Raw genomic sequence first — 20,697 nt, 5'->3', positions numbered from 1 at the left:
GGGCCTCAAAGGCGGCGAGCCTCTTCTCCCGCATCACCGCCAGAGCGTCCACCTCGGTAGCAGCGGCGGGGGAAGAAGAGGGGGCGGGCGCGGCGGGAGATGAAGCGGAGGCAGCAGCGGCAACCGGCGCGGTGGCGGGCGGCGCCACGGAAGCTGCCTCGAGGACCCGCGCGCACTCGGCGTGGCCTTGTTGCCTGGCAATCTGCAGCGCGGTCGAGCCACGTGCATCGCGAATCTTCGTGTCGGCTCCCGCCTGCAGCAAGCGCCGCACGGCGGCGATTTCGTTGAAGAATGGGGCGATAGTCAGCGCGGTTGCCCCGCTCCAGCTCCCGCCGCTGCAGCGTTGGTCGATCGCTGCGCCGCGCTGCAGCAGCAAGTCGATGAGGCGCACGTTCCCCAGCTGGGAGGCTTTCATCAGAAGCGTCCAGCCAGAGTCCTTGTTTGTCGCACCGACCTGCCCGCCGCCGTCGAGCCACGCCACCACTGCCGCCTCGTCGCCTCGGTCAGCCGCCGCAAAAGTCTCGCCGGGAAGGACCCCGCCGCTCGGTGCGCCCCCCGCGCTAGAGGCACCAGCGCCGCTCGGCGCAGCGACCGCCCCAGGCGAAGCGGCCGCCTTGGCCTTGCGCTGCATCTTTAGCCAGTGCTGCCGGACGGCGTCCACGCCGCGGCCGGTGCCGAGCCGCTCCACCAGCCTTCCCCACTCGGGGCCGGTGAGCGACGGCCTACCTTGCCGGAGCTCATCAAACAGCCGCTGGATCTGCCGCTCCTCCTCCGGCTTGTACCCTTGACCCCCCTTCCGCCCGGGCGCCGCCGCTTGCGCCGCCTGCTGCTGCTGCGCCTGCGCCTGCTGCTGCGCCTGCGCCTGCTGCTGCGCCGCCGACGCCGGAGCGGGGGCAGATGGAGCCGCGCCGCCCCCAGCTCCGCCCGACGAGCGCCCGCTCGCGCTGCCCTGGCTTGCGGGCGGCCCCTCGTCGTCGGACAGTTCGATGACTTCGTCATCTGCCGCCGCCGCCGCCGCCTGCGAAGGCCGCGAAGCCGCACCCGCCTGCGACGGCCGCGACGCCGCACCCGCCAACGAAGGCCGTGGCTGCTGCTGCTGTCGCGGGTGTTGCGGTGGCGGCTGCGCAGCCCTCGCCGGCGGCTGCGCCGGCCGTGGCTGCTGCTCCTGCTTGGACAGCGCGATCGCCCGCTGCAGCTGCTGCTGCTCCTGCTGGTCGAGTCGAGCCGCGTCCATGTGCGACGGCCGCACTGGCTGCGCCGGCACCGGCGGGCGCGGCCGCACCGGCTGCGCTGGAACCGGCGGGCGCGGTGCCGGGCGCGCGGGCTGCGATTGGACCGGTGGGCGCGGCGGCGGCTGCGCAGCGGGAGTGTCTCCCATGCTGAAATACAGCTGCACGGCGCGCTCAACGTTGCCGCCGGCCATGTCGAGATAGCTGGCCGCTTCGGCGGGTCCGAGGCCGGTGACGGCGGCGACCCACTCTTGATCCCTCACTCTTGATCCGCCGGCGGGCAGCATGCTCAGAGGCGCGCGCCCAGCAGCAAACGCGAACGAGCACCGGCACACGAAAGAAGAATTTTTTCGCACGTCTTACGTACATTCCCGCAGGAGACTCTGCTGACCAGGCCTCTCAGTTCACGGGGTGAACCGTGAACCCGGTTCATGAACCAGTTCGCGGTTCACGGCTCGTTCACGGTTCGCGGTTCACGGACTCGGGGCGGGGTCTGGTCGGTTCACGGTTCAGGGTTCACGGACTCGGGGCGGGGGCTAGTCGGTTCACGGTTCGCGGTTCGCCCTTTTGTCCTGCCTCGGTTCGGGTTCACGGTTCAGAGTTCACGGTCGGTTCGAGGGTGAACCACTGAACTAGTTCATGAACCAAGCTTATTTTCACACCTCTTACACACCGACACAGTTCGCGAACCACAGTTCGCGAACCATCCGTGAACCGAGACCCAGAAATTCGAACCAGCGCGGCGAAAGCCGGAACAAAGTGGCGGGAGTTCCTCGAGGGGAGTTCGACGAGACGCTGGGCTACCTGTGCCTCTGCCCGCCAGCCGTCTGTCGCCCCTCAGCCCTGATATACAGTGGCCGCCCAGCCTGACGCTCGCACTTGTGGGCATCTACTTTTCCGGCTCAAACCGCACCGCCACCGGGGACGGTGGGTCGTGGTCGATCTTGATCGTGTGGCGGCCGGAGCCGCCGTGGGCAGAGGATGGCTCGGGCTTGGGAACAAACAGAGCCATCCCAAACTCGTTGACCGCGGTAGAGCGGCGCCAAACGGTCTGGTAGTGGCCCTCCTCGCCGCCCAGCTCCGGGTGAAGCGGAAGGGGTAGCACCGCCTCCTGTGGAGGGAAAGCGATGATCAGCTGGATGGGGCGGTGTGTCTGATGTGGGGACGCAGACCTCGGAATCGGCGACTGCCGGCTTCTGCTCGAACGCCGCCGCCGCCGCCGCCGCCTCCGCCTCCGCTGCCACCTTCTTTTTGGCCAACTCGGCCCGGCGGCGCAGCTCCGCGAAAGACGTGGCCGGCTCGAGGTCAGGCGGTGCAGACGCGTCCGGCCCGGCAAACGGAACGGGCGAGTCGGCCCTCAGACGCTTACACCGCTGCAGGTTCTCGTCGAGGTAGCCAGCCTCTTGCAGGAGGCCGACCGAGAAGCGCCGCGGATCGCTGAACGAACCGTGCTCACTGAGCTCGTACGGCACAGACCCGTAGTACGGAGGCGGCGTGTCGGGTGGTGGTGGCGTGTCGTGGTACGACTCCTCCGTGTCAGTGGTGTCCTCGGATGCCTTCTTCATGGTGACAGGCACGGGGCTCACGGGGCTGGCTACGTGGGAAGTTCGCGGCGGCAGTTCGTTATTATGTCACGGACCTTGGTTCGCAAGTTTGGTTGTTTGGGATAACTCCCAAATATACAATACAGTTTTCACGGTTTGGCTTCCTCCCGGCAATGGCGAGCTGCTCGACCGGCCAGATCGGCGCCCTCATGGCCGAGTCTTTCTGCGAGCGCATCCTCACTCAGCTGCGCCAAGCAGGGGGTGCACCGTCACCGCCTCAGTTACAAGGCGGAGGAGTACTCGATGGTGGTGATTCTCCGCATGAACCGCGCCTTCATGGAGTACATGCGCAAGCACGAGAAGGACTATGAGCCCGGCAAGTAGGTTGGTGGGGGCGGTTCACGAACCAGTTCTCGCGAACCCAGTTCGCGAACCGCCGCGCGAACTTGGTGGGGGCGGTTCACGAACCAGTTCGCGAACCCAGTTCGCGAACCGGCGGTTCACCGCCGGTTCGCCAGACTCGGTTCGTTCACGGTTCACGGTTCGCGGCGGGTGTCGCGGGAGGAGTCGGTTCACGGATCACGGTTCACGGACTCGGGGTGGGGGCTAGTCGGTTCACGGTTCGGGGTTCACGGACTCGGGGCGGGGGCTAGTTGGTTCACGGTTCACGGTTCACGATTCCGGCGTGAACTGAGAGGCCTGCTGCTGACAGGGTTTGCGATGAGGAGCGACCCGAAGGGTTTCTCGGAGGTTAGTGCACCACTAACCGCCGAAGCGCAAGCGCTGGGAGCAAGAACACTACGACCTGGGTCGGGCTCATACTAGCACCCCACCTCGCGAGCCGACGTTCTGGCTCAGCGAGGCTGCTGCGGAGCACTCGCGGACCGGTTCTTCTGGTCCAGCGAGGCCGCTGCGGGGCACCCGGCGGCTCGGGTCACTTCTCATCGCAAACTCGGTCGAGCAGGAGGTAAGGTGTGTGCGTGTGGGAGGCGGCGCGGCACTGTAGGAGCGGCGGTACGGCGGCACGGCGGTAACGCACGGCAGGAGGGACGGCGAATAAATGGTAAGGGCGGCGAGGCGCGGAAGGAGCGGCACGGTAATTTTGGCCATTTCCTTCTCTCTCGAGGTTCTGGAGGTGGAAGGATTGGTGTAACCCGAGCCACGGAGGCGTGTTTTCTGACGGCCGACCGTCAGTGCACGGAGTTGCCCCTTCTCCGACGACAAGGCCGTTGGTTGGGGGAGGGGAGGAGGCGAAAGACGTACAAAGACGCGGCGGCAACGCTACGTGCGCTACACGAGCTTGCTGGAGCAGCCCCGGAGGAAGCCGTCCCTGACGGAGCGGTGCCGGCCGCCCTCCCCCGATTCCTACGCCTAGTGGGGGTAGCAGAAGCGGAGATGGCGGAAGCGCTGCTCGGGATGGGAGGGAGGCGCCCTGAGGATGGTGGCTCGGGTGGCCAAGCAGCGGGCAATACAGGTGGCGCACCACTGGCAAGCGGTGGGGATCCCTCCCCCCTCCCGCCACCCCTGCCGTGTGCGATCCCGGCCTCACCGTCTTTCGATATTGCTCGCACACCCACTCGAAGGACGATGAGGGAGTTCGCCATGCACTTGGAGCACTTGGAGTGCAGTCCCGGTAACCTCACATCCAGGGCAGGGGAGCTTCCTAAGAAGCGCACCCAGCGGGCCGGATGATCGGGATCGGGCTACGGGCTAGAGAGCCCTGACCCCTAGGGGGGTGCGCGTTCGCAGGGAAAGGGCCGTAAAGTAAACACGGGTCTCCGAGGGTTGGCTCCGTGTACCGGGTTTCCCCTTAACTTCAGAATAACGCCCCCTCTACTCGCAACTCGGAGCTAGTAGACACGACACTGTACACCACGCACGTACACAGGTCCTCACTCAGCATCCAGTCTCGGCGTCCGCGCCTGACAATTCTTTTCGTTCCTGTGTTAGTGCCAGTGCGCGCCAGTCCCGTGCCCAGTGTCGTGCACGGAGTGCTTGGTAAACTTTTCGTTTCGACCCATACGGACCCCCCCCCCCCAACACTCTCTGTATGGAGCCATCGCAAGCATCGCAAGCCCGGGTCGCCTCCCAGCGCTCCGAGTGGCGAGTTCGCCGCCGGTCCGCTGCCACCTCTCCCGCTGCCGTCACCGCGCCCGTCGCGGCCGAGGCCTCCCACAAGCCCGAGCCCGCCAGCCCGGCGCTGGTTCGGCTGGCTCCGTGGCTCGAGCAACTGCGGGCCGAACTGCTCGGCCTGTCGCACGAGGCGGCCAAGCTGCTCGAGGGCTTCGACGTTCTCGCAGACTCGGGCGCCGACTCTGGCTCGGACGGCGAGTCGTCCGCCGCAGCCGCGCAGCCCGCCGGAGCAGCGGTGGACGCGATGCGACGGCTCGGCTCGCGGCTCGGCTCGCTGCTGCAGCTGATGCGGGACGAGCTGCTGCCGGCCATCCCGTCGGACCCTGACGCGCTCTTCCTCGCCGCCGCGGGCCACTTCCTCTCCCGCGACTACGATGGCGCCCTCTCCCACGCGCAGCGCGGCCTGATGGCGGCGCAGCGTGGAGGGCCGCACGAGGCGGCGCGCAGGCGGCGCCTCCTAGACGCCGAGCATGTGCAGACACTGTCGGTGTTCCACTCACGAGCTGGCCGCCGCATTGACGGATCCCGTATCGAGAGGCTCAGACCGCAGGGCACGACACACTGTCCCTCGCAGCCTCAGCTCGCTGGTTCTGCCAGGCACTACTTTATTTATATATATATAATATAGCTGGTTCTGCCAGGCACTACTTTCTCGCTGTCTGCGCGCTCCGCATCGTCGAGGGCGGCTCGGTCGACCAGGCGGAGGCGCGCAGGGCGGCGGTGGCGGCGGCGGCGTCCGGCGGCGGCGGCGCCCCTCAGGTGCGGCGTCCGGTGTCGGCAGAGAGGCGGCGGGAAGCCGCTCGGTGTTGCAGAGGCGGGGGTGGAGTGCTGAGGCTGCCTCGCTGGCTGACTCAGGCGGCGCGAGCTGCTCGACCTGGCGGAGGCTCAGCTGCTGAAAGCAGTCGCGCTGGGCGGGCAGGGAGGAGGGGAGGCACGTCCCGCCAAGGGCAGGTTCGCCGCTGCCGTGTCCGCCTCCCCGTACATCGACCTCGACACCGTCAGCGCCTTGCGCCACCCGGCAGACTTGAGCGCGCACGCCGAGGTTGGCTCCCGAGACACTTCCGAGACACGTCCGAGAGACTCCCGAGAGACTCCCGAGAGACACAGGCCTGCTTCTCGATACAGCCGGTGGCACCCCATGTCGGGCGGCGGCCGGCAGACGAGCGATCAGTAACGAGGACCTCACCCGTGGACCTCACCCGTGTGTCGAATGATTCGCAAGGCGGCTCGCAGGCTGGCGGGCGAGGCGTCCCGCGCGGGCGGCTACTGGCTCAACGGGCTGCAGCGGCCGCCTCACTTCCTGCGTTCGCTGCGCTCCTCTCCCTTTTACGAGCCGGTCGAGTTTGGGTGGGCGGTGAAGCTCGTCCAGGCCTTCTCCGCCGTGCGCGCCGAGGCCGCCGCCGCGAGGGCTCCACCCAAGGGCGCTCCTCGCCCGGCAGTGTCGCTGGGAGGCGGTGGCACGGCTCCGACTCCGCGTGACGGGATTGCGATAGGCGCTTCCTCGTCCTCCTCGGCGTGGGACGTGGTCGGGTCTCGCCACGACGCGGGTGACCGCTCCCTCTCGAGCGGCGGCGAGCGGCGCAAAGTGACTTGTCGACGGCGAGAGGGGACACTTCCGGGACAGTTCCGAGACGTCGCTAGGCGAGTGGCGCGAGCTGGTGCTGCTCAACGGCGACCCCGCCGTCGCTGCCGAAGCGGCGCGCAACCGGAAGCGCTGCCCCGCCACTGCAGCCCTCCTCGAATCGATGCCCGCCGCGAGCGACATGGCGGAGCGCGGCGTGGGGGAGTGCACCTTCTCGGCGCTGCACGGAGGCGCGCGCCCGGTCCCGCCCTACCGGGCAGTGCGCGATCATGGATGAAGGGGCGTCAACTCACGGATGAACTGGCAGGCGCGCACTTGCTCCCGCATTGCGGCTCTACCAACGCGCGGCTGACCGCCCACTTGCCGCTCATCGTCCCGGACGGCTGCGAGATCCGCGTCGGCGACGAGGTGAGGCAGTACCGCGAAGGCGAGCCCCGCCTCCCGGACGGCTCCTCGGAGCGTCCTCGGAGCAGTCCCAGAGCTCTGGGGAGCCCTCGCGTAGGCGAGCTTCTCATCTTCGACGACTCGTACGAGCACGAGGTTTGGAACCGCCACCCAACCGACGTGCGGGTCGTCCTCCTCATCCGCTTCTGGCACCCCGACATTGCGCCGGCAAAGTACGCAGTAACCAAGCGGGCGATGCGGAGGGCGGTGGTGCGCCACCGGCGCAACACGTGCTTGCCGCCTCTCGACGTGTCGCTCACGCCGCCGAGTTGAGCCGCGTGGTGGTGCGCGCGCCTCCAGAGCTCAGTGTGAGCAAGCTGAGTTGGTGCGTGTCTGAATGCTGATGGTGGCAAGCGATTCTAAGATCACAGGTCGGCCACCTCCCCACTGAGAAAACGAACCGCATGGGACGTTTCAAATCTCGAATAAATCTCGAAACACACTTGAATGCTCAGGCTAGTGCCATTTCACTGTGGCACAGCCCGCGTTACAAAACCTTGATTTTGACCATTGCGCGAAAAATGTACCTCTCGGTGCCTTCCAGTGGAAGCTGCGACCTCGCCGAGTAGACGGCGGCACACAGCAGGTGGCGCGGTGTGCCGCCGTCTACTCGGCGGGGTCGCAGCTGCCTCTGCGCGTCCTGGGGAGGTACATTTGTTGCGCGCCGGAGACGACTCGACGCCGCTGAGATCGGAGATCAAGCTCTGACAGGTCACACGTCGCTCCTTTGACGCCGACGTGACTCACCCGTGCAGACCACATCAGGACACGGTCTCGACGCGCTCGGTACGACGCCTGCGACCTGTCTCGGGTCAGGTGGCACGACGCTCATCGCGCCTACCAGCGCTGCCGTACAGGTTGCCACGACGAGGTCGAGCACGCTTCTATACGCTCGCCGAGCCTTCCTTTCCATCCCAGTAGGCAGCCTGGGAACGGTGGCGGTCAGAGGCAAAGCCTACGAGGGGTGGTGGAACCACATGTCACGGCTACTGCCGGCTCCACCCCACGATAGCCTCCGAAGGCTGACTTTGAGGCACCATCATCGGACGATGTCGACGAGTTGGGTCGCTCTCGCGGTAGCCAGATGACCTCTCATACTAGGATCATCGGCCATGGCCGCAGGAAGCGCGGGGGAGGGCGCTGGAAGCAACACGGAGCTCCGTTGGAGACGTTTTCAAGATTAGCGTGTCAGAGTGAAATGGCACTAGCCTCACTTGGCAGGTAACATATGGTTTATGGTGCGCCACGCGCGCCCGCCCAACCCGCAACCGCTCCTCTGTGGACTCTGGTGGCCGGGCCGGCCTCTCCCGCCTCCGCGGCGGCGGCGATGTCCCAGCACCATCGGCCAGCCCCTCAGATCGATCGATCGGCGCTCAAAGTCGGCTTCAGATCCGAGAACGCTGCTGGCGCCGCCTCTATTCTTTTTTCTACTAACAACTAAGAGCAAAATTCTCGAGCCAATCGAGAGGAAACTCAAGCGGGCAGCTGGAAGCTGAGCTCTGAGCACTGAGGGACGGCCGATGTAGTTCGCCCAGTGCCACGTGCCAGGCCTGATCTTAGAATCGCTCGGTGATACGGCTTTATATGCGGAACGTGGCGCCCGGGGTAAAAAAGAGCTGGACAATGTTCAAATGGCGTCAGCCCTCTTCTGTTACCGCGGTGCGCCAGCACCCTCGCCTGCAAACTCCTCGCTTTCACCATTCGCACGCTCGGCAAAGCCGCCGCGCATCTCCGCGAGCCTCTCGGCTACGTACTGCCCACAAGTGAGGCGGCGCTTCGAACCCGCCTCGCGCACCGCCGCTGCTGCGCCGCCTCCGCCGCCCGGCTCCTGCACGGCCACGTCGCACGGCGCGGACTCGTCTAGGTTGTTGAAGAAGACGAGCGCCACTCGCCGCTCCGCCGAGTCGTTGAGGACGCGGTGCGGCGTGCTCGCGTAGCGGCCGCCGCTCAGCCTCGCAGCGAGGTCGCCGAGGTTGCACACGAAAGTCGGCGAAGCCTGCGTTGCGAGTGCGCCAGCCTCGTCTTCGCCCCCTCGCGAGTGCCGTGTCGGGTTCGTGCTATGGTGCATCTAGCGTGTGCCGCCGCGCCGCCGCCCGCAGCCGCAGAGTCGACGTCGAGCCATGTGCCGTCTGCGCGGCGCCGCACCTGCGCCCGCGAAGGCTGAGAGCGGTAGACTTCTCCTCACGCTGGTGTCTGGCGAGGGCCAGGATCTCCCTCGCGTCCCAGTCCTTTGGCCAAACAGCCCCGCGGGCAATCTAAGGCGCGGCTGCTGTCCTGCAGCCCCGCGGGCAATCTAAGGCGCGGCCTGCAGGCCTCGCCCGCCGCGCGAGCAGAGCATCGTGAGGAAGCCGCAGTCGGTGTGGGAGCCGCACGAGAGCTCCGACCTCTCCACCGGGTCGTACGCCACCAGTAGCACCTTTGCCGACGGCGCGGTGAAGACGCGCTCCTCGAGAGCGGATGGAGCCATGCCCATCGCCAGCGAGAGGCCGCGCAGCACCGCCCGCGTCGCCTCGAGCATCGACGCGTGGAAGACGCGCGCCGCGGCGTCGAGGGCGGCGAGCTCTGCGGCTGGCGGCGCGGCCGCATCACCGTCGGTGTCCGGCTCTCCCCAGTAGAAGCTCTCCTTCCGCTCGGGCTGCCGCGAGGCTGGCGAGCAGTTGTGGCCGCCGCCCATCGGCGTGTAGCCTCTCCACCCTGTCGCGGCCGAGCCGCAGTGCCGCAGCTTCTCCTCGAGCGGCCGCGCGAAGAAGCCGCATGCCGCGTCGAGAGCGCCCTCCACAAGCGAGCACGGCACGGCGGCGCTGCTGAGCCGGAAAAAGCCCGACTCCATGCACGCGGCGTCAAGAGCGACGACCGCCGGGTCGGATGCGCTCTCGGCGGATGCGAGCGCGGCCGCGTCGATGAGAGGGACCATTGAGGATCGACCCTGGATACAGGTGCGGCGCCGGGCACCGGGCACCGCCTCGCTTGTGTAGCGCGTCAAAAAGCTTGTGTAGCGCGTCGCCTAGGCGTCGCGTGTCGCCAAACCGGGCACACCGTTAGAGACGACTCTCTCTCTCCCGACTGTGAACAGTCGTTATCTGTATATGCGCAGCTATTCATAGCCGCGCCTGTTGTTTGTGTGTGTATCCGCGCTCTTGGCGCGATTACGAGACTGACTAGTGTGTCGCACTAGTTGTACTTTTCGTAATAGTATTCCGCATTCATTGCGAGGGCGGACCACTCCTAGCGTGCAGACCGCGGGAGCTGGTGCCGCGGCCAGTGTAGACCTGGCCTGCGCTGTGACGCGCGCGCTCATCTTCAACGTGGAGCCGACTGAGGGGTAACTACGTAGCATGTCTAGCAACAACCGTGACAAAGACATGCCGTCCGTCATCCAATGGGATGGGACATCTGGCGATCCTTTCAAGGAGTGGAAAAGGGCAATTCTCGACACTGGTGCGGAGCGGACTGACGAATCCGGCTCCAGCGTCGCGGATGTCTTCACTGGTGCGGACATGGGAGGAACCGCCGTCGGCGCTCCACCTCTGCCGGCTGGCGCTGCACAGCATTCGCAGAAGATGCAAGCCCTGTACCGCACCCGCCGCAAGCAGGCCTACGCCCTCCTGGTCAAGAACATTTCGTGCAAGGACATCAAGTTCCACCTTCGCACAAACTTCTTCCAGCAGGGGGAGCAGGCGTGGCAGTACCTTTGCTCTATTGGGGACATGGAGCCGCAACGCTCTGATGTCCGTGCGCACGATGCGGCGTGGGCAAAGATCAGCATCGGCGCCGACGTTGGCATCAGTGGGTTCACTGTCACCAAGCTCCACAGCCTCCTTCGCCGCGTCAACGCCGAGCGCCCGCCTACTCACCGCCACGACGAGAGCGAGATCGCTGTTCGGCTCCTCGAGTGTATCAACGAGAACTCAAAGCTTTTCGGAGCCGAGAGCCTCTCCGAGATCAATATACTCAGGCTGACGTCGATGCCGAGATCTACACCCAGATGCCACCCGGGTTCGTCAAGAAGGGCTTTGTGCTCATGCTTCTCAAAGCGCTCGAGGGCATCAAACAGGGCTCCTACCTTTGGTTCAAACTCAACCAGGACGCCCTCGTCAAGCTTGGCTGCGTCGCCTCGCTCACCGAGCCAAACTTCTACAGCCACCCAGCCTTTCGCCTAATCATCGTTGTTTTTGCAGACGACGTCGCAAACGGCTTTGCCGCTTCCGCCACCGACCAGTACGTCCGGTTCAAAGAGGAATATGGAACGTACATCAAGATTGCGACGCTCGATATCATCCCCATCTCCGTCTTCACCGGAATCGAGGTACTCCGCGACCGAGCCAACCGCACGCTCACTATTCGGCAGACCCGGTACATCGAGCGGATTGCCGCCCTCTACGGCAACGAGATTGGCGCTCGTGCTCAGTCCACCCCAGCCGGCTCGACCGACGTCCAGCGCGCCCTCTTCGATAAGCTCGAGCCTGCTGCCGAGTGCGACCGCATCCCCGTCACCGAGTTCCTGAAGCCGCTAGGAACCATCGGGTGGCCTGCCGAGATGACGCGCCCCGACATCAAGTATACTTCTTCTCGAAGCTCGGCTCTTTCTCTCAGGCTTGCGGCGCCGTCCATCGTGACGCCATCATGACCGTCATCAACTATCTCAACGCCACAAAGCACCTCGGCATCACCTACGGCGGAAAGCTCAAGATCCCCTACGGACTCGACACTTTCCTGCCAGGCTTCATCGAGTCTCGTGGCCTCCACGCCTACCATGACGCCTCCTTCGGCAAGGCGCCACACTACGGCGGATGCGTCGTGATGTTCAACAACGGCGCCATCGACTGGAGCGCCAACAAGTCCAAGATCGAGGCTCTCAGCGTCGCCGAAGAGGAGACCGCCACCGCCTCCGTCGCCGCCAAGAAAGTCGTCTCCTGCCGGCTCATGCTCGAGGACGCTGGCCGAGCTGTCGCAGGCCCCACGCCCCAGCTCGGTGACTGCAAAGCCGTCTTTGACATCATCGTCAAGCCCGGCTCTACTGCTCGCACGCGCTACTACGAACGTGCCACCACGCCTCTTCATGCTCCGCCACGTCGCGCCGTACCTCGTCGGCACTGCTTATATGATCGCCGACGTCTTCACCAAGACGCAGGCGACGCGAGCTATGTTCTTCACCTGTCGCGACTACATGCTCAACGCCAGCAACGGCCCCGGCTTTGCTGTGACGCTCCAGGGGCAGGCTGCCCGGCTGTGGAGCAAGCTCGTCGCGACCGTCGGCAAGGCGTGAGTCATCACCCCTTCGCCGAAGACGCGCGAGTCGTCCGAGATAGTTGCCGATGCAACTAGGGGGGAGCGTTAGAGACGACTCTCTCTCTCCCGACTGTGAACAGTCGTTATCTGTATATGCGCAGCTATTCATAGCCGCGCCTGTTGTTTGTGTGTGTATCCGCGCTCTTGGCGCGATTACGAGACTGACTAGTGTGTCGCACTAGTTGTACTTTTCGTAATAGTATTCCGCATTCATTGCGAGGGCGGACCACTCCTAGCGTGCAGACCGCGGGAGCTGGTGCCGCGGCCAGTGTAGACCTGGCCTGCGCTGTGACGCGCGCGCTCATCTTCAACGCACACCGCCTCGGAAAAAATCAAGTTCACCCGTCAGACTCGCTGGCCTAAGCGCTAAGGCCAGAAACAAAGAAATTGTTGTAGGTATTGTTGGCAAATCAAGACACAGAGCTCACACAGAATCACAGCGGGAGGAAAGCGGCGAGTCGCAATTCCAGGGGTCGTTGTGGCGGGCCACCCTGTCCAGAGAGGCATGGATGCCAATCTGGGGTCTCTCGACCGAGTCTATGAAGCCCTGGCCGCCTCCCGGTGGGGGCAGAGGTTATGGAACCAAGCGACGGAGATGGTGCGGGGGTACGGGTGTTCCAGGGGGTCACGACACGCACCGACCCTTCACGAACCGAAAGGCTGCACCCGGGGGAGGCACAGTAATCCGGCACCGTGTTGGGCGCCCCATTCCGTTTAGGGCTAGGTCGGCTCAGGGCCCCGTCCACTTCCCTCCCACTTGGCGCGTGATGATGAGGAGATGCCACCCAGGCCAGCCAGGGCAAGGGCGGAGGGCGAGAGCGGAGAGCGGAGGGCTGGGCGGAGGCAAGGGCGGGCGGAGGGCGAGGATTTTTTTTGTTTCGTTGGCCGAAGCCTCGTTGGCCAACGAAACAGAGAAACAAAGAAAGAAAACCCGAACGCGAAGGAGGTTTGGTCCCATGCACGAAAGCTCGCCATGTGGTGGTTGGTCACCACTGCCGCGCTCGCCGTGCTCGTCCCGCTCGATGGCCCACCGGTGCTGAACTCTCCGGTCTACTCGCTCGCGACCCTCAACGACGACGGCTCGACCAACATGCATATCCTCACCTACGCGACGCCGATCGGCATCGCGCCGCGGACGTGGGCGCTCTCTCTGTACCGTCCGACGCGCACGCACGCGAACTTTGCCAGCCGGCGAAGCGGGGTGCTGCAGTTGCTAACGGAGGAGCACGTTGGGCTCATGCACGTGCTGGGAGGCCAGTCCGGCGCCGACGTCGACAAGGCTGCCGCCTGCGCCCAAGCTGGGTTCGGCTGGGTGGACGCACCCGAGCAGTGTGTGACGGACGGCACGTGGCCCGCTGACGGGCCGCAGCTGCTTCCGGGCTGCGCCGCGTACCTGCGCCTCGTGCAGGAGGACGGCGACCGGCTGCGCGCCTTTGGCGAGCACGAGATGGCCGTCTGCCGCGTCGAGGGCATGCTCGAGGGCCTCGGGGAGGGGCGGGCGGGCTTCGATCGGGCGCTCTCGACGCGCACATGCCGCGACTTGGGCCTCATCACCGATCGCGGAAAGGCTGTGCCGCCGGAGGCACGGGCGATTGAGCTGGGGCAGATTAGCTGACAAAGGCCTCGCACGACTCAAACACATCGCGATTTGCGGGGTGGAGGGTGCCTGCTGTCTTAACGAGTGTAAACGAACACGTGCAGGGCTGTGCCCATTGGGCGCGATCGGAAACTGAATATTGGTGCATTGTTGAATCCTGGGCGCGAGAGCACGAGCGGCACACGAAGATAAGACACGACATTCACCGCACAGACACCGCATCGTTGCAAAACGAAAACCACGGTGGTGGCGGCGCGGGAACGCATCCGCGCCGGACAACCTCTCTCGCGTGCCGACCCGTCGCCGCCCCACCGCGACGCGGGCCTCACGGGCTTGTGAGCGGCATGGGCGACATCATCACGCCGCCGGCGCGGACGTAGCCGGGCGCGAACCCGGTCGAGACGCCTCGGCTGCGCTTGATGGCACGCACGACCTATCCACACACAAATGATGGGTTGGAAGGGGCCCGGCTCACGCCTCACGCGCCCGGCGCGGCCAACCTGCGGCAGGGTGAGCACGGCGCACAGCGCGAGCAGAAGCGTGCCGAGGGTGGACCCGAGGGCGGAGTGGCGCGCCTACACGCCTCGGGCCAATCTCGGGTCATCTCGGGTCATCTCGAGCAGAACCGGGTGCGGAGTGGGGCGCGGCCTCGCTGGCGGGCGGCAGCAGCGCGGCGGCGAGGCTCTCGTTGCGAAGGGGTCGGGAGGCCACGCGCCAGCGGCCGCCTGCACACGGGGGAGGCACGGGAGCTCCACGGCACTGCACGGCGCACGCACGGGGTGCGAGCCTCGCGGGGGAGCAGAGCGGGGGCCTGCCCAGTGCCGTGGTGGCAGTGCCTTGGGTGTGGCCGGGGTGCGACCGAGCTGGCAAGCACCGGCACCAAGCACCGGCACCGCAACTCTGACCTTGCTCTCTCTCTCTCTCGCCCCGGCTCTCTTCACTCCCCTCCGCCCTCATCACTCTCCTCTGCCCCTCGACACCTCCTCCCCCGAACGCCTCCGCCACCACGCGGCCGTGCATCTGCACCGGAGGAGTCACGCCCAGAGCGTGCAGCAGGGTCGGCGCGGCGTCCGTGGACGAGATCGGCACTGTCAGCCTGCCCGCCACCTGCTCACGCAGTGAATGAATTCATCACGAACGTGGTAGTGAATTCATCAGGCCATGTCGGCCTTGCCCGCCACCTGCTCACGGGTGGACGCGTAAGAGCAGGCGCGCGAAGCTACCCGCGCAAGCGCTGCCCTGCACCACGCCCGGACCCGACAGGATCCACGGAACCTGCAAGGGGCAAGGGGCGGGAAGAGCGTCTCATCTCGCGGCGCACCACCCCGCCCCCGAGCAGCCCGGCGGCTCCTCCAGCTCCGCAGTCGAGAAGCCGCCGTGCGACCGGCCGGTCGGCGCGTCGCGACCTAAAGAAGACCGACGGGGCGCCGTGAAAGAGAGGGGTGGGACGGCGGTCCGGTCGGCGGGCTCTCGGCAAACTTGCCGTCACTCTTCTGCACTCTTCTACAATCTCTTGCCGTGGTCGGACGCGACGAGGAGGAGAGTCGACTTTGCCATCCGGCTCGCGTGCAGCGCGCGCACGATCCGGCCGACCCACTCGTCAACGGTCCTGTTCACAGCTAGAGGTGTGAAGAGACGCTGTTCACAGCACCTTGGCCGACCCACTCGTCAACGGTCCTGTTCACTCAGCGCATCGGCGGATAAGGGGAGGCGGGCCAGGGCGAGGAGGGTGGCACCCCACTCCGTGGTGCGGTCCGGAGCAGAGGCGTGTAGGCCGCGTCGCGGTCGCCCGCGCGAAGTGCGTGCGCGCACTCGTCGAGGACGTCAAAATAGACCCAGGAGAGTGCGAAGCGCTGCCGCTTGAGCGCCTTGACGAACTCGGCCGCCAGCTGCGGCTCGACCTATTCCATAGTATTCACAGGTATGAGCCGTCATTCAAGATTACCAAAGGTCCTTCGCCAGCTGCGGCTCGGCCTCGACGCACCCGTCGCACGAGCCGCACGGCCGCAGCGCAGAGACGTTGAGCTCCGCCTGGCCGAGCAGCGAGCTGAGAGGCGGCCACGAGTAGTAGGCCGCCGTGGAGAGGCGGGGCCGCGCCTGCGGGAGCGGTCATGAATTAATCTCAGCGGAGAGAGAGGGCCCCGCTCCGCGCTGAATGAGGGCGGTAATTAGGTAATGAATCAGAGAGGGCCCCGCTCCGCGCCTCGCGCAGGGCGGTGAAGAGCGTCGGGTATCGCACACCCTCCGGGTAGGAGGCAGGCCTGCGGCGAGGGTTAGGGTTAGGGTTAGGGTCAGGGTTAGCACACCCTCCGGGTAGGAGGCAGGCCTGCGGCGAGGGGGGGTGGGGGCTCTCGGAGCGACAGCCGGATAACGTCGCGAGTGCGATCACGAGTGTGCTCGATCACGAGTGTGCTCGAGCAAGAGTGTGCGTGTGCATCTAGGGCCGCAGGCCGGACGGGGTACTCGGAGCGCAGCTGCGCCGCGAGGTGGACGCCGTGCATCTCCGGCGGAGACCCCGTCAGGATGGACGCCCACGACGAGAGGGACGAGGACGGCTGCGTCACGCGCACCTCGTCCGACCACGCGCCGCGCGACCGCAGCGCGGCGAGCGACGGCGCATCGCCGCGAGCGATAGCGTCGTTGAGCGCGCGCGGAGTGATGCCATCGATGCCGATAAGCAGCACGTGCTCTGCAGCGCCAAAGCCGTCCGGCGCCGCCTTGCTCGCATTCGACTCGAGCCTTGGCGGCAGTCGTGCGAAACGAAGGCGGTTGGCGCCGCCGCCACCGCCGCCGCCGCCGCCGCCGCCGCCGCCGCCGCCACTGGTGCGGAGGCGTCGGCCACCTGAGGCTGCGGTTTTGGTGCGTCTCTGCGGCTGAGACGTCATATCTTGGGCAATGGGCAAACTCCACGAGTTTGTGTCGCTCTGCGCTGATTTACGAACTTCAGCGCCGGCGAAGAGGAGGAAGAGCTGGTTTCGGCCGCCGCCAGCTGGCGGAACCCGGGCGAGAATTCCCGCGGCTTTTTCCTTGGGTGGACCTATGACGGGGTAGGTAGGGTAGGTCTGGGCCGTCCCGTCTTTTTCCTGTTTTCACGCTGGAATTTTCGCAGCAGAAAAAGAAAATTTGCGGGGAAATCACGATGATCGATGTCAAACGTCCCCAAATGGGTGATCTGATGCTTGTAGGGCCTGAGAGTGGCTGCCATGTCACAGGAAGGACTGTGATTGCAGGAGAGTACCACCACCCATCACTTTAGTTGGTATAGTACCCAACCCCTGCCTAGACTTGAGCACTTGAGCACTGGATAGGGCCGATTCCGCATGGTACGGGACCCCTCGATCGTCTCGCCCTCCCTCACTGGTGTGTTCATTGGGGGGGGTCATAACAAACACGGTACAGGATCGAGGTGCACGCTGCCAAAGCAGTGTCGTCCCCCCTCTCCCCGACGGCGATGGCGGTGTGACCGATCGAGCTACAAGAGGAACTTGTTCAGCAGGATCCGGGATAGTCAGATGCACTACCTCACTGGGCCTGCCTAGACGAGTACAGCTAAAGAGTACCCGGGGCTCCCCATGCCTCCGTGTGGGGGCCCGTGAACATCTTTAGCTTGTGAGCCAGGAAAAGGGTTGTATAGTACCCCACCTTCACGCATCCAGATTCCAATGATTTCTTTTTTTAGTTTCCCATAAGTAGGGTAGGTAGGTAGGTAGGTAGGGGCAGGGCAGGGGCCGGCCAGGTTTTTGCAGAATTTCATCATGACACATGTGATGAGGTCCACCCCAAGCAAAAATAAAATACACCTGCGGGAACCGGGTTATCGGTTAATGACCGCACTCCAAGCGTCAGGGGCGGCGACACCCCCCCATCTACAGATGATATGCGCATTCTAGATGCCAAACACCATCTAGGATGCGTTTTCCGTCTAAGGACACCGGGTGTCTCCACATGATTGGGTTCTCCAAGAAGATTTAATCATCTTTAGATGGGTGCCCCGCGTCTTTTGAGCCCGTTCTCAGATACTGCAGTCGTCTTCAGACGCACAAAGTGTGCCGAGATGATACCCTCATCTTGGGTTAGTCCATGCATCCCAGGATGCAATGTGGCATCTGAGGATGCGCAATGCATCTCAGGAACATGAGCGCGTTGTCGGATTTTTTCCAATTTTTCGATCGACAGTGTCGGAGTTTTTTTGCCGAACCCCTTACATTTACATATACAACCGACCGTCCATATTGTAGTAAAGTCAGCACATTAGCACAAGGGCTAAGTGCCCCCCACCATCATTCACTGGCTCCCAGTTCAATCGCCATCAGTAGTATTCCACAGACGACAGAGTAAATAGTCACACTTACATATAGGCATGGCAGCTGAGATTAGCATAGATTCAGAGTCTCCACTCCAACTTTGATCCGAGGGCTCACACGCCGCTCAAGTCTTTATAATTTAACTTGCATTTTAATCATTAAATGCCAAGCATCTTGTTCTTGGGATGCTTATATCTTCAGATGATTCGAGCATCCCAGGATGCTCCGGCATCTTAGTTGAAAAACCATCGAGAGATGCTCGAGCATAGGCAAGACAGTGTGCAGTCCAAGTAGGGCGCATCTTAGATGCATATTATCTCAAGATGCGCATATCATCTGTAGATGGGGGGATCGCCGCCCCTGACAGCCGCCCTGACGAAGCCTTCGTCTTACTTATCTGAGCACTGAGCTCTGAGGTTAAAATATCCATTTGAAAATGCTTGCCACATCTCGCTTCTCGGGGATGGCGACGCCAATTCAGCCATCCTGAGATGCAGCGCCCTCCGGCCAGCATCTCAGGATGTAATGGCAAATGGCTCAATCAGGGATGTCGTGGACATCGCAGTGCACTGCGTCTTTGGTTGCCTCAGGCATCCCACCAAGATGCATGAAGCAATTCAGGATGCTCGAAGCAATTCCCAGGATGCGCGCGCAACGCGCATCCTGAATTGCTTCATGCATCTTGGGAATGATTGCCGGAATGCTCGAGGCAATCGAAATTAGAATGGCGTCAATGTGGAGATATCGTATCGCTTCGGGCAATTTCAGATGCCTCAGCATCTCGCAAATTGCGGGTTCCCCACACCGCCACCCCTCGGACGAAGTGCTCCCCAAGATTTCGAATTTACTCGGAACCGAATTCCCACATACTGTAACCGGGAGTGGCCCAAGCGGCTATGTCAACATGCCGTTTTGTGGGGGCTCTAGTGCTTGGGCGACTCTGGGGACGGCGTGTGTGTACGACATATATGCGTGCGGAGTGAGACTACAGAGAGAGTTCGGACCTAACGACGAGTTCGGACCTAACGAGGCCGCACAGTACATGCACCGTAAGAGGTCGCAGCACAGCAGCGCCGGCAGCGCCGGCAGCGCCGCATCACAACTCGACGCCAAAGTCGCGGCTGGGGCACAGCCTGGGCGCGATGAGCGTCCAGAAGTAGAGGAGGGAGCAGAGCCAGCCGGTCCCGATCAGGACCCACGACGCGGTGAGCGAGGCGTTGTACGATCCCTCGTCGAAGAGGAGCGCCTGCGGAGGGGGCGCGAGGCGGAGGGGGCGCGAGGCGTTGCACGACACGGGCCGACGGCGGAGGGGTGAGGGGGAGCGGGCGAGGCGGGGCTCTAGACGGGGGGGCGAGGCGCCTCGGCGTCCTCCGCAGCTGTGCTGTTTGTGGCGGTGCCGTTTGTGCCTGCCTCCTCATAGTGCTCGGTCCCTGCGGCGGCGGCGGGCGCGGGTCGGGCGGGAGCGGTGGTGGCGGGAGCGGCGGCGGCGCGGGGCGGCGCGTCGGTGCATCTCGGCGCATCATTCGGTGCATCTCGGTGCATCGCTCGCCCCAGTTTGTGAGGAGCATCGCAATGTAGACCGAGATGAGGACCATCACCTGCGGGGACGTGTCATAGGGCGTGTGTCGTGGACGTGTCATAGGGCGTGTCGTGGACGTGTCGGGGACGTGTCGTGGGCGAGCGGAAGAGCCCTCTCACCGCGTAGAAGCCTGCGAACGACTGCGGCTGCACCGCGGGGAGGCGGCCTCTCCTGCCGCGCGACGAGCAGGGGCGGTGAGGCGCAGGAGCAGGGGCGGTGAGGCGCAGGAGCAGGGGCGGTGAGGCAGCGCGGGGCGAGGGAGGGAGGCGAGGGGCTGGTGACAGCAGAGTGGGGCAGCGAGGTGCAGCGGCGGAGGTGCAGCGGCGGAGGTGCAGCGGCGGAGGTGCAGCGGCGGAGGTGCAGCGGCGGAGGTGCAGCGGCGGAGGTGCAGCGGCACTGCTCCTTGCGCTGCTCCTTGCGCTGCTCCTTGCGCTGCTCCTTGGGAGGAGGCAGAGAGGCATCTAGGTCGCCCTTCCCCTCGCCCTCGCCCTCCGCCTCGCCGTCGACGTACACACTCACCGCATCGGCCGCGCCGCCACCGCCCGCCGCACCGCGCCCCTTGTCGCTCGCGCGCCGCTCCTCGCGCCGCGCCGCCGTGAAGGTGAGGTACGCGACGGTGGCGGTCGCGATCCTAGGTCGGAGATCCGCCCAGATCGGCCCAGATCGGCCGAGATGAGGCCCGGCGTGGCGCTCGCTCGCGGCAGCTTGCGCGCGGTTGAGGCGAGCGGGGGGAAACGTGCACGCGGCACCGCCGCCCGTGTCTGACACCGCCGCCCGTGTCTGACACCGCCGCCCGTGCCTGGCTCCCGTGCTTGGCTCTGTGCCTGGCTCTGTGTCTGGCTCCCGTGCCTGGCTCTGCCGCATCTAGGCGCAGTGTGCCCGAGCGAGACGGCAGTCATGGCGACGCCCTCCGTGCCGGCGGAAGGGTTGCAGTCGGCGTACGGCATCGCGGTGAGGGCGCCTGATCTCGGGCCAATCTCGAGGGGGTCGGGGGGG

General features: G+C 64.9%; 5 protein-coding genes across 5 annotated transcripts; 2 read left to right on the top strand and 3 right to left on the bottom strand.

Annotated features, from left to right (window-relative positions):
- Positions 1-6,761: 6,761 nt before the first annotated feature.
- On the top strand, positions 6,762-7,205 carry EMIHUDRAFT_61840 (hypothetical protein; the record flags this gene model as incomplete). Its single annotated transcript, XM_005767337.1, has 2 exons — positions 6,762-6,904; positions 6,980-7,205. 2 exons carry the CDS (start codon positions 6,762-6,764, stop codon positions 7,203-7,205), a joined length of 369 nt encoding a protein of 122 aa, XP_005767394.1.
- A 1,378-nt stretch (positions 7,206-8,583) lies between these two features.
- EMIHUDRAFT_197659 (hypothetical protein) lies at positions 8,584-9,000 on the bottom strand (the record flags this gene model as incomplete). The annotated part of the gene is made up of 1 exon (XM_005767336.1): positions 8,584-9,000. One exon carries the CDS (start codon positions 8,998-9,000, stop codon positions 8,584-8,586), a length of 417 nt encoding a protein of 138 aa, XP_005767393.1.
- Positions 9,001-9,225: 225 nt separating this feature from the next.
- On the bottom strand, positions 9,226-9,846 carry EMIHUDRAFT_197658 (hypothetical protein; the record flags this gene model as incomplete). Its single annotated transcript, XM_005767335.1, has 1 exon — positions 9,226-9,846. One exon carries the CDS (start codon positions 9,844-9,846, stop codon positions 9,226-9,228), a length of 621 nt encoding a protein of 206 aa, XP_005767392.1.
- A 2,880-nt stretch (positions 9,847-12,726) lies between these two features.
- On the top strand, positions 12,727-13,836 carry EMIHUDRAFT_197656 (hypothetical protein; the record flags this gene model as incomplete). The annotated part of the gene is made up of 2 exons (XM_005767334.1): positions 12,727-12,833; positions 13,113-13,836. 2 exons carry the CDS (start codon positions 12,727-12,729, stop codon positions 13,834-13,836), a joined length of 831 nt encoding a protein of 276 aa, XP_005767391.1.
- A 109-nt stretch (positions 13,837-13,945) lies between these two features.
- On the bottom strand, positions 13,946-16,805 carry EMIHUDRAFT_448306 (hypothetical protein). The gene is made up of 10 exons (XM_005767333.1): positions 16,270-16,805; positions 16,022-16,079; positions 15,793-15,915; positions 15,631-15,719; positions 15,470-15,495; positions 15,140-15,224; positions 15,000-15,057; positions 14,779-14,925; positions 14,319-14,393; positions 13,946-14,251 (listed from the first exon to the last, which is right to left on the bottom strand). Exons 1-10 carry the CDS (start codon positions 16,701-16,703, stop codon positions 14,144-14,146), a joined length of 1,203 nt encoding a protein of 400 aa, XP_005767390.1. The 5' UTR covers positions 16,704-16,805; the 3' UTR covers positions 13,946-14,143.
- Between the last annotated feature and the right edge of the window lie 3,892 nt (positions 16,806-20,697).

This window comes from Emiliania huxleyi, assembly GCF_000372725.1.
Source record: "Emiliania huxleyi CCMP1516 unplaced genomic scaffold EMIHUscaffold_5, whole genome shotgun sequence".
Lineage (NCBI taxonomy): Eukaryota > Haptophyta > Isochrysidales > Noelaerhabdaceae > Emiliania > Emiliania huxleyi.
Note: the sequence above shows the minus strand (reverse complement) of the source record. Positions and strands in the feature narration are given on the sequence as shown.

Bases quoted from the DNA above. Each gene is read 5' to 3' on its own strand.
- EMIHUDRAFT_448306 (XM_005767333.1), bottom strand. From the start codon at position 16,703: ATGACGTCTCAGCCGCAGAGACGCACCAAAACCGCAGCCTCAGGTGGC. The intron at 15,058-15,139 runs GTGCGCCGCGAG...GGCGTGGTGCAG, and splicing joins GGCTGCTCGGGGGCGGGGTG to GGCAGCGCTTGCGCGGGTAG. The intron at 14,252-14,318 runs GTTGGCCGCGCC...GTGTGTGGATAG, and splicing joins CCGTGCTCACCCTGCCGCAG to GTCGTGCGTGCCATCAAGCG.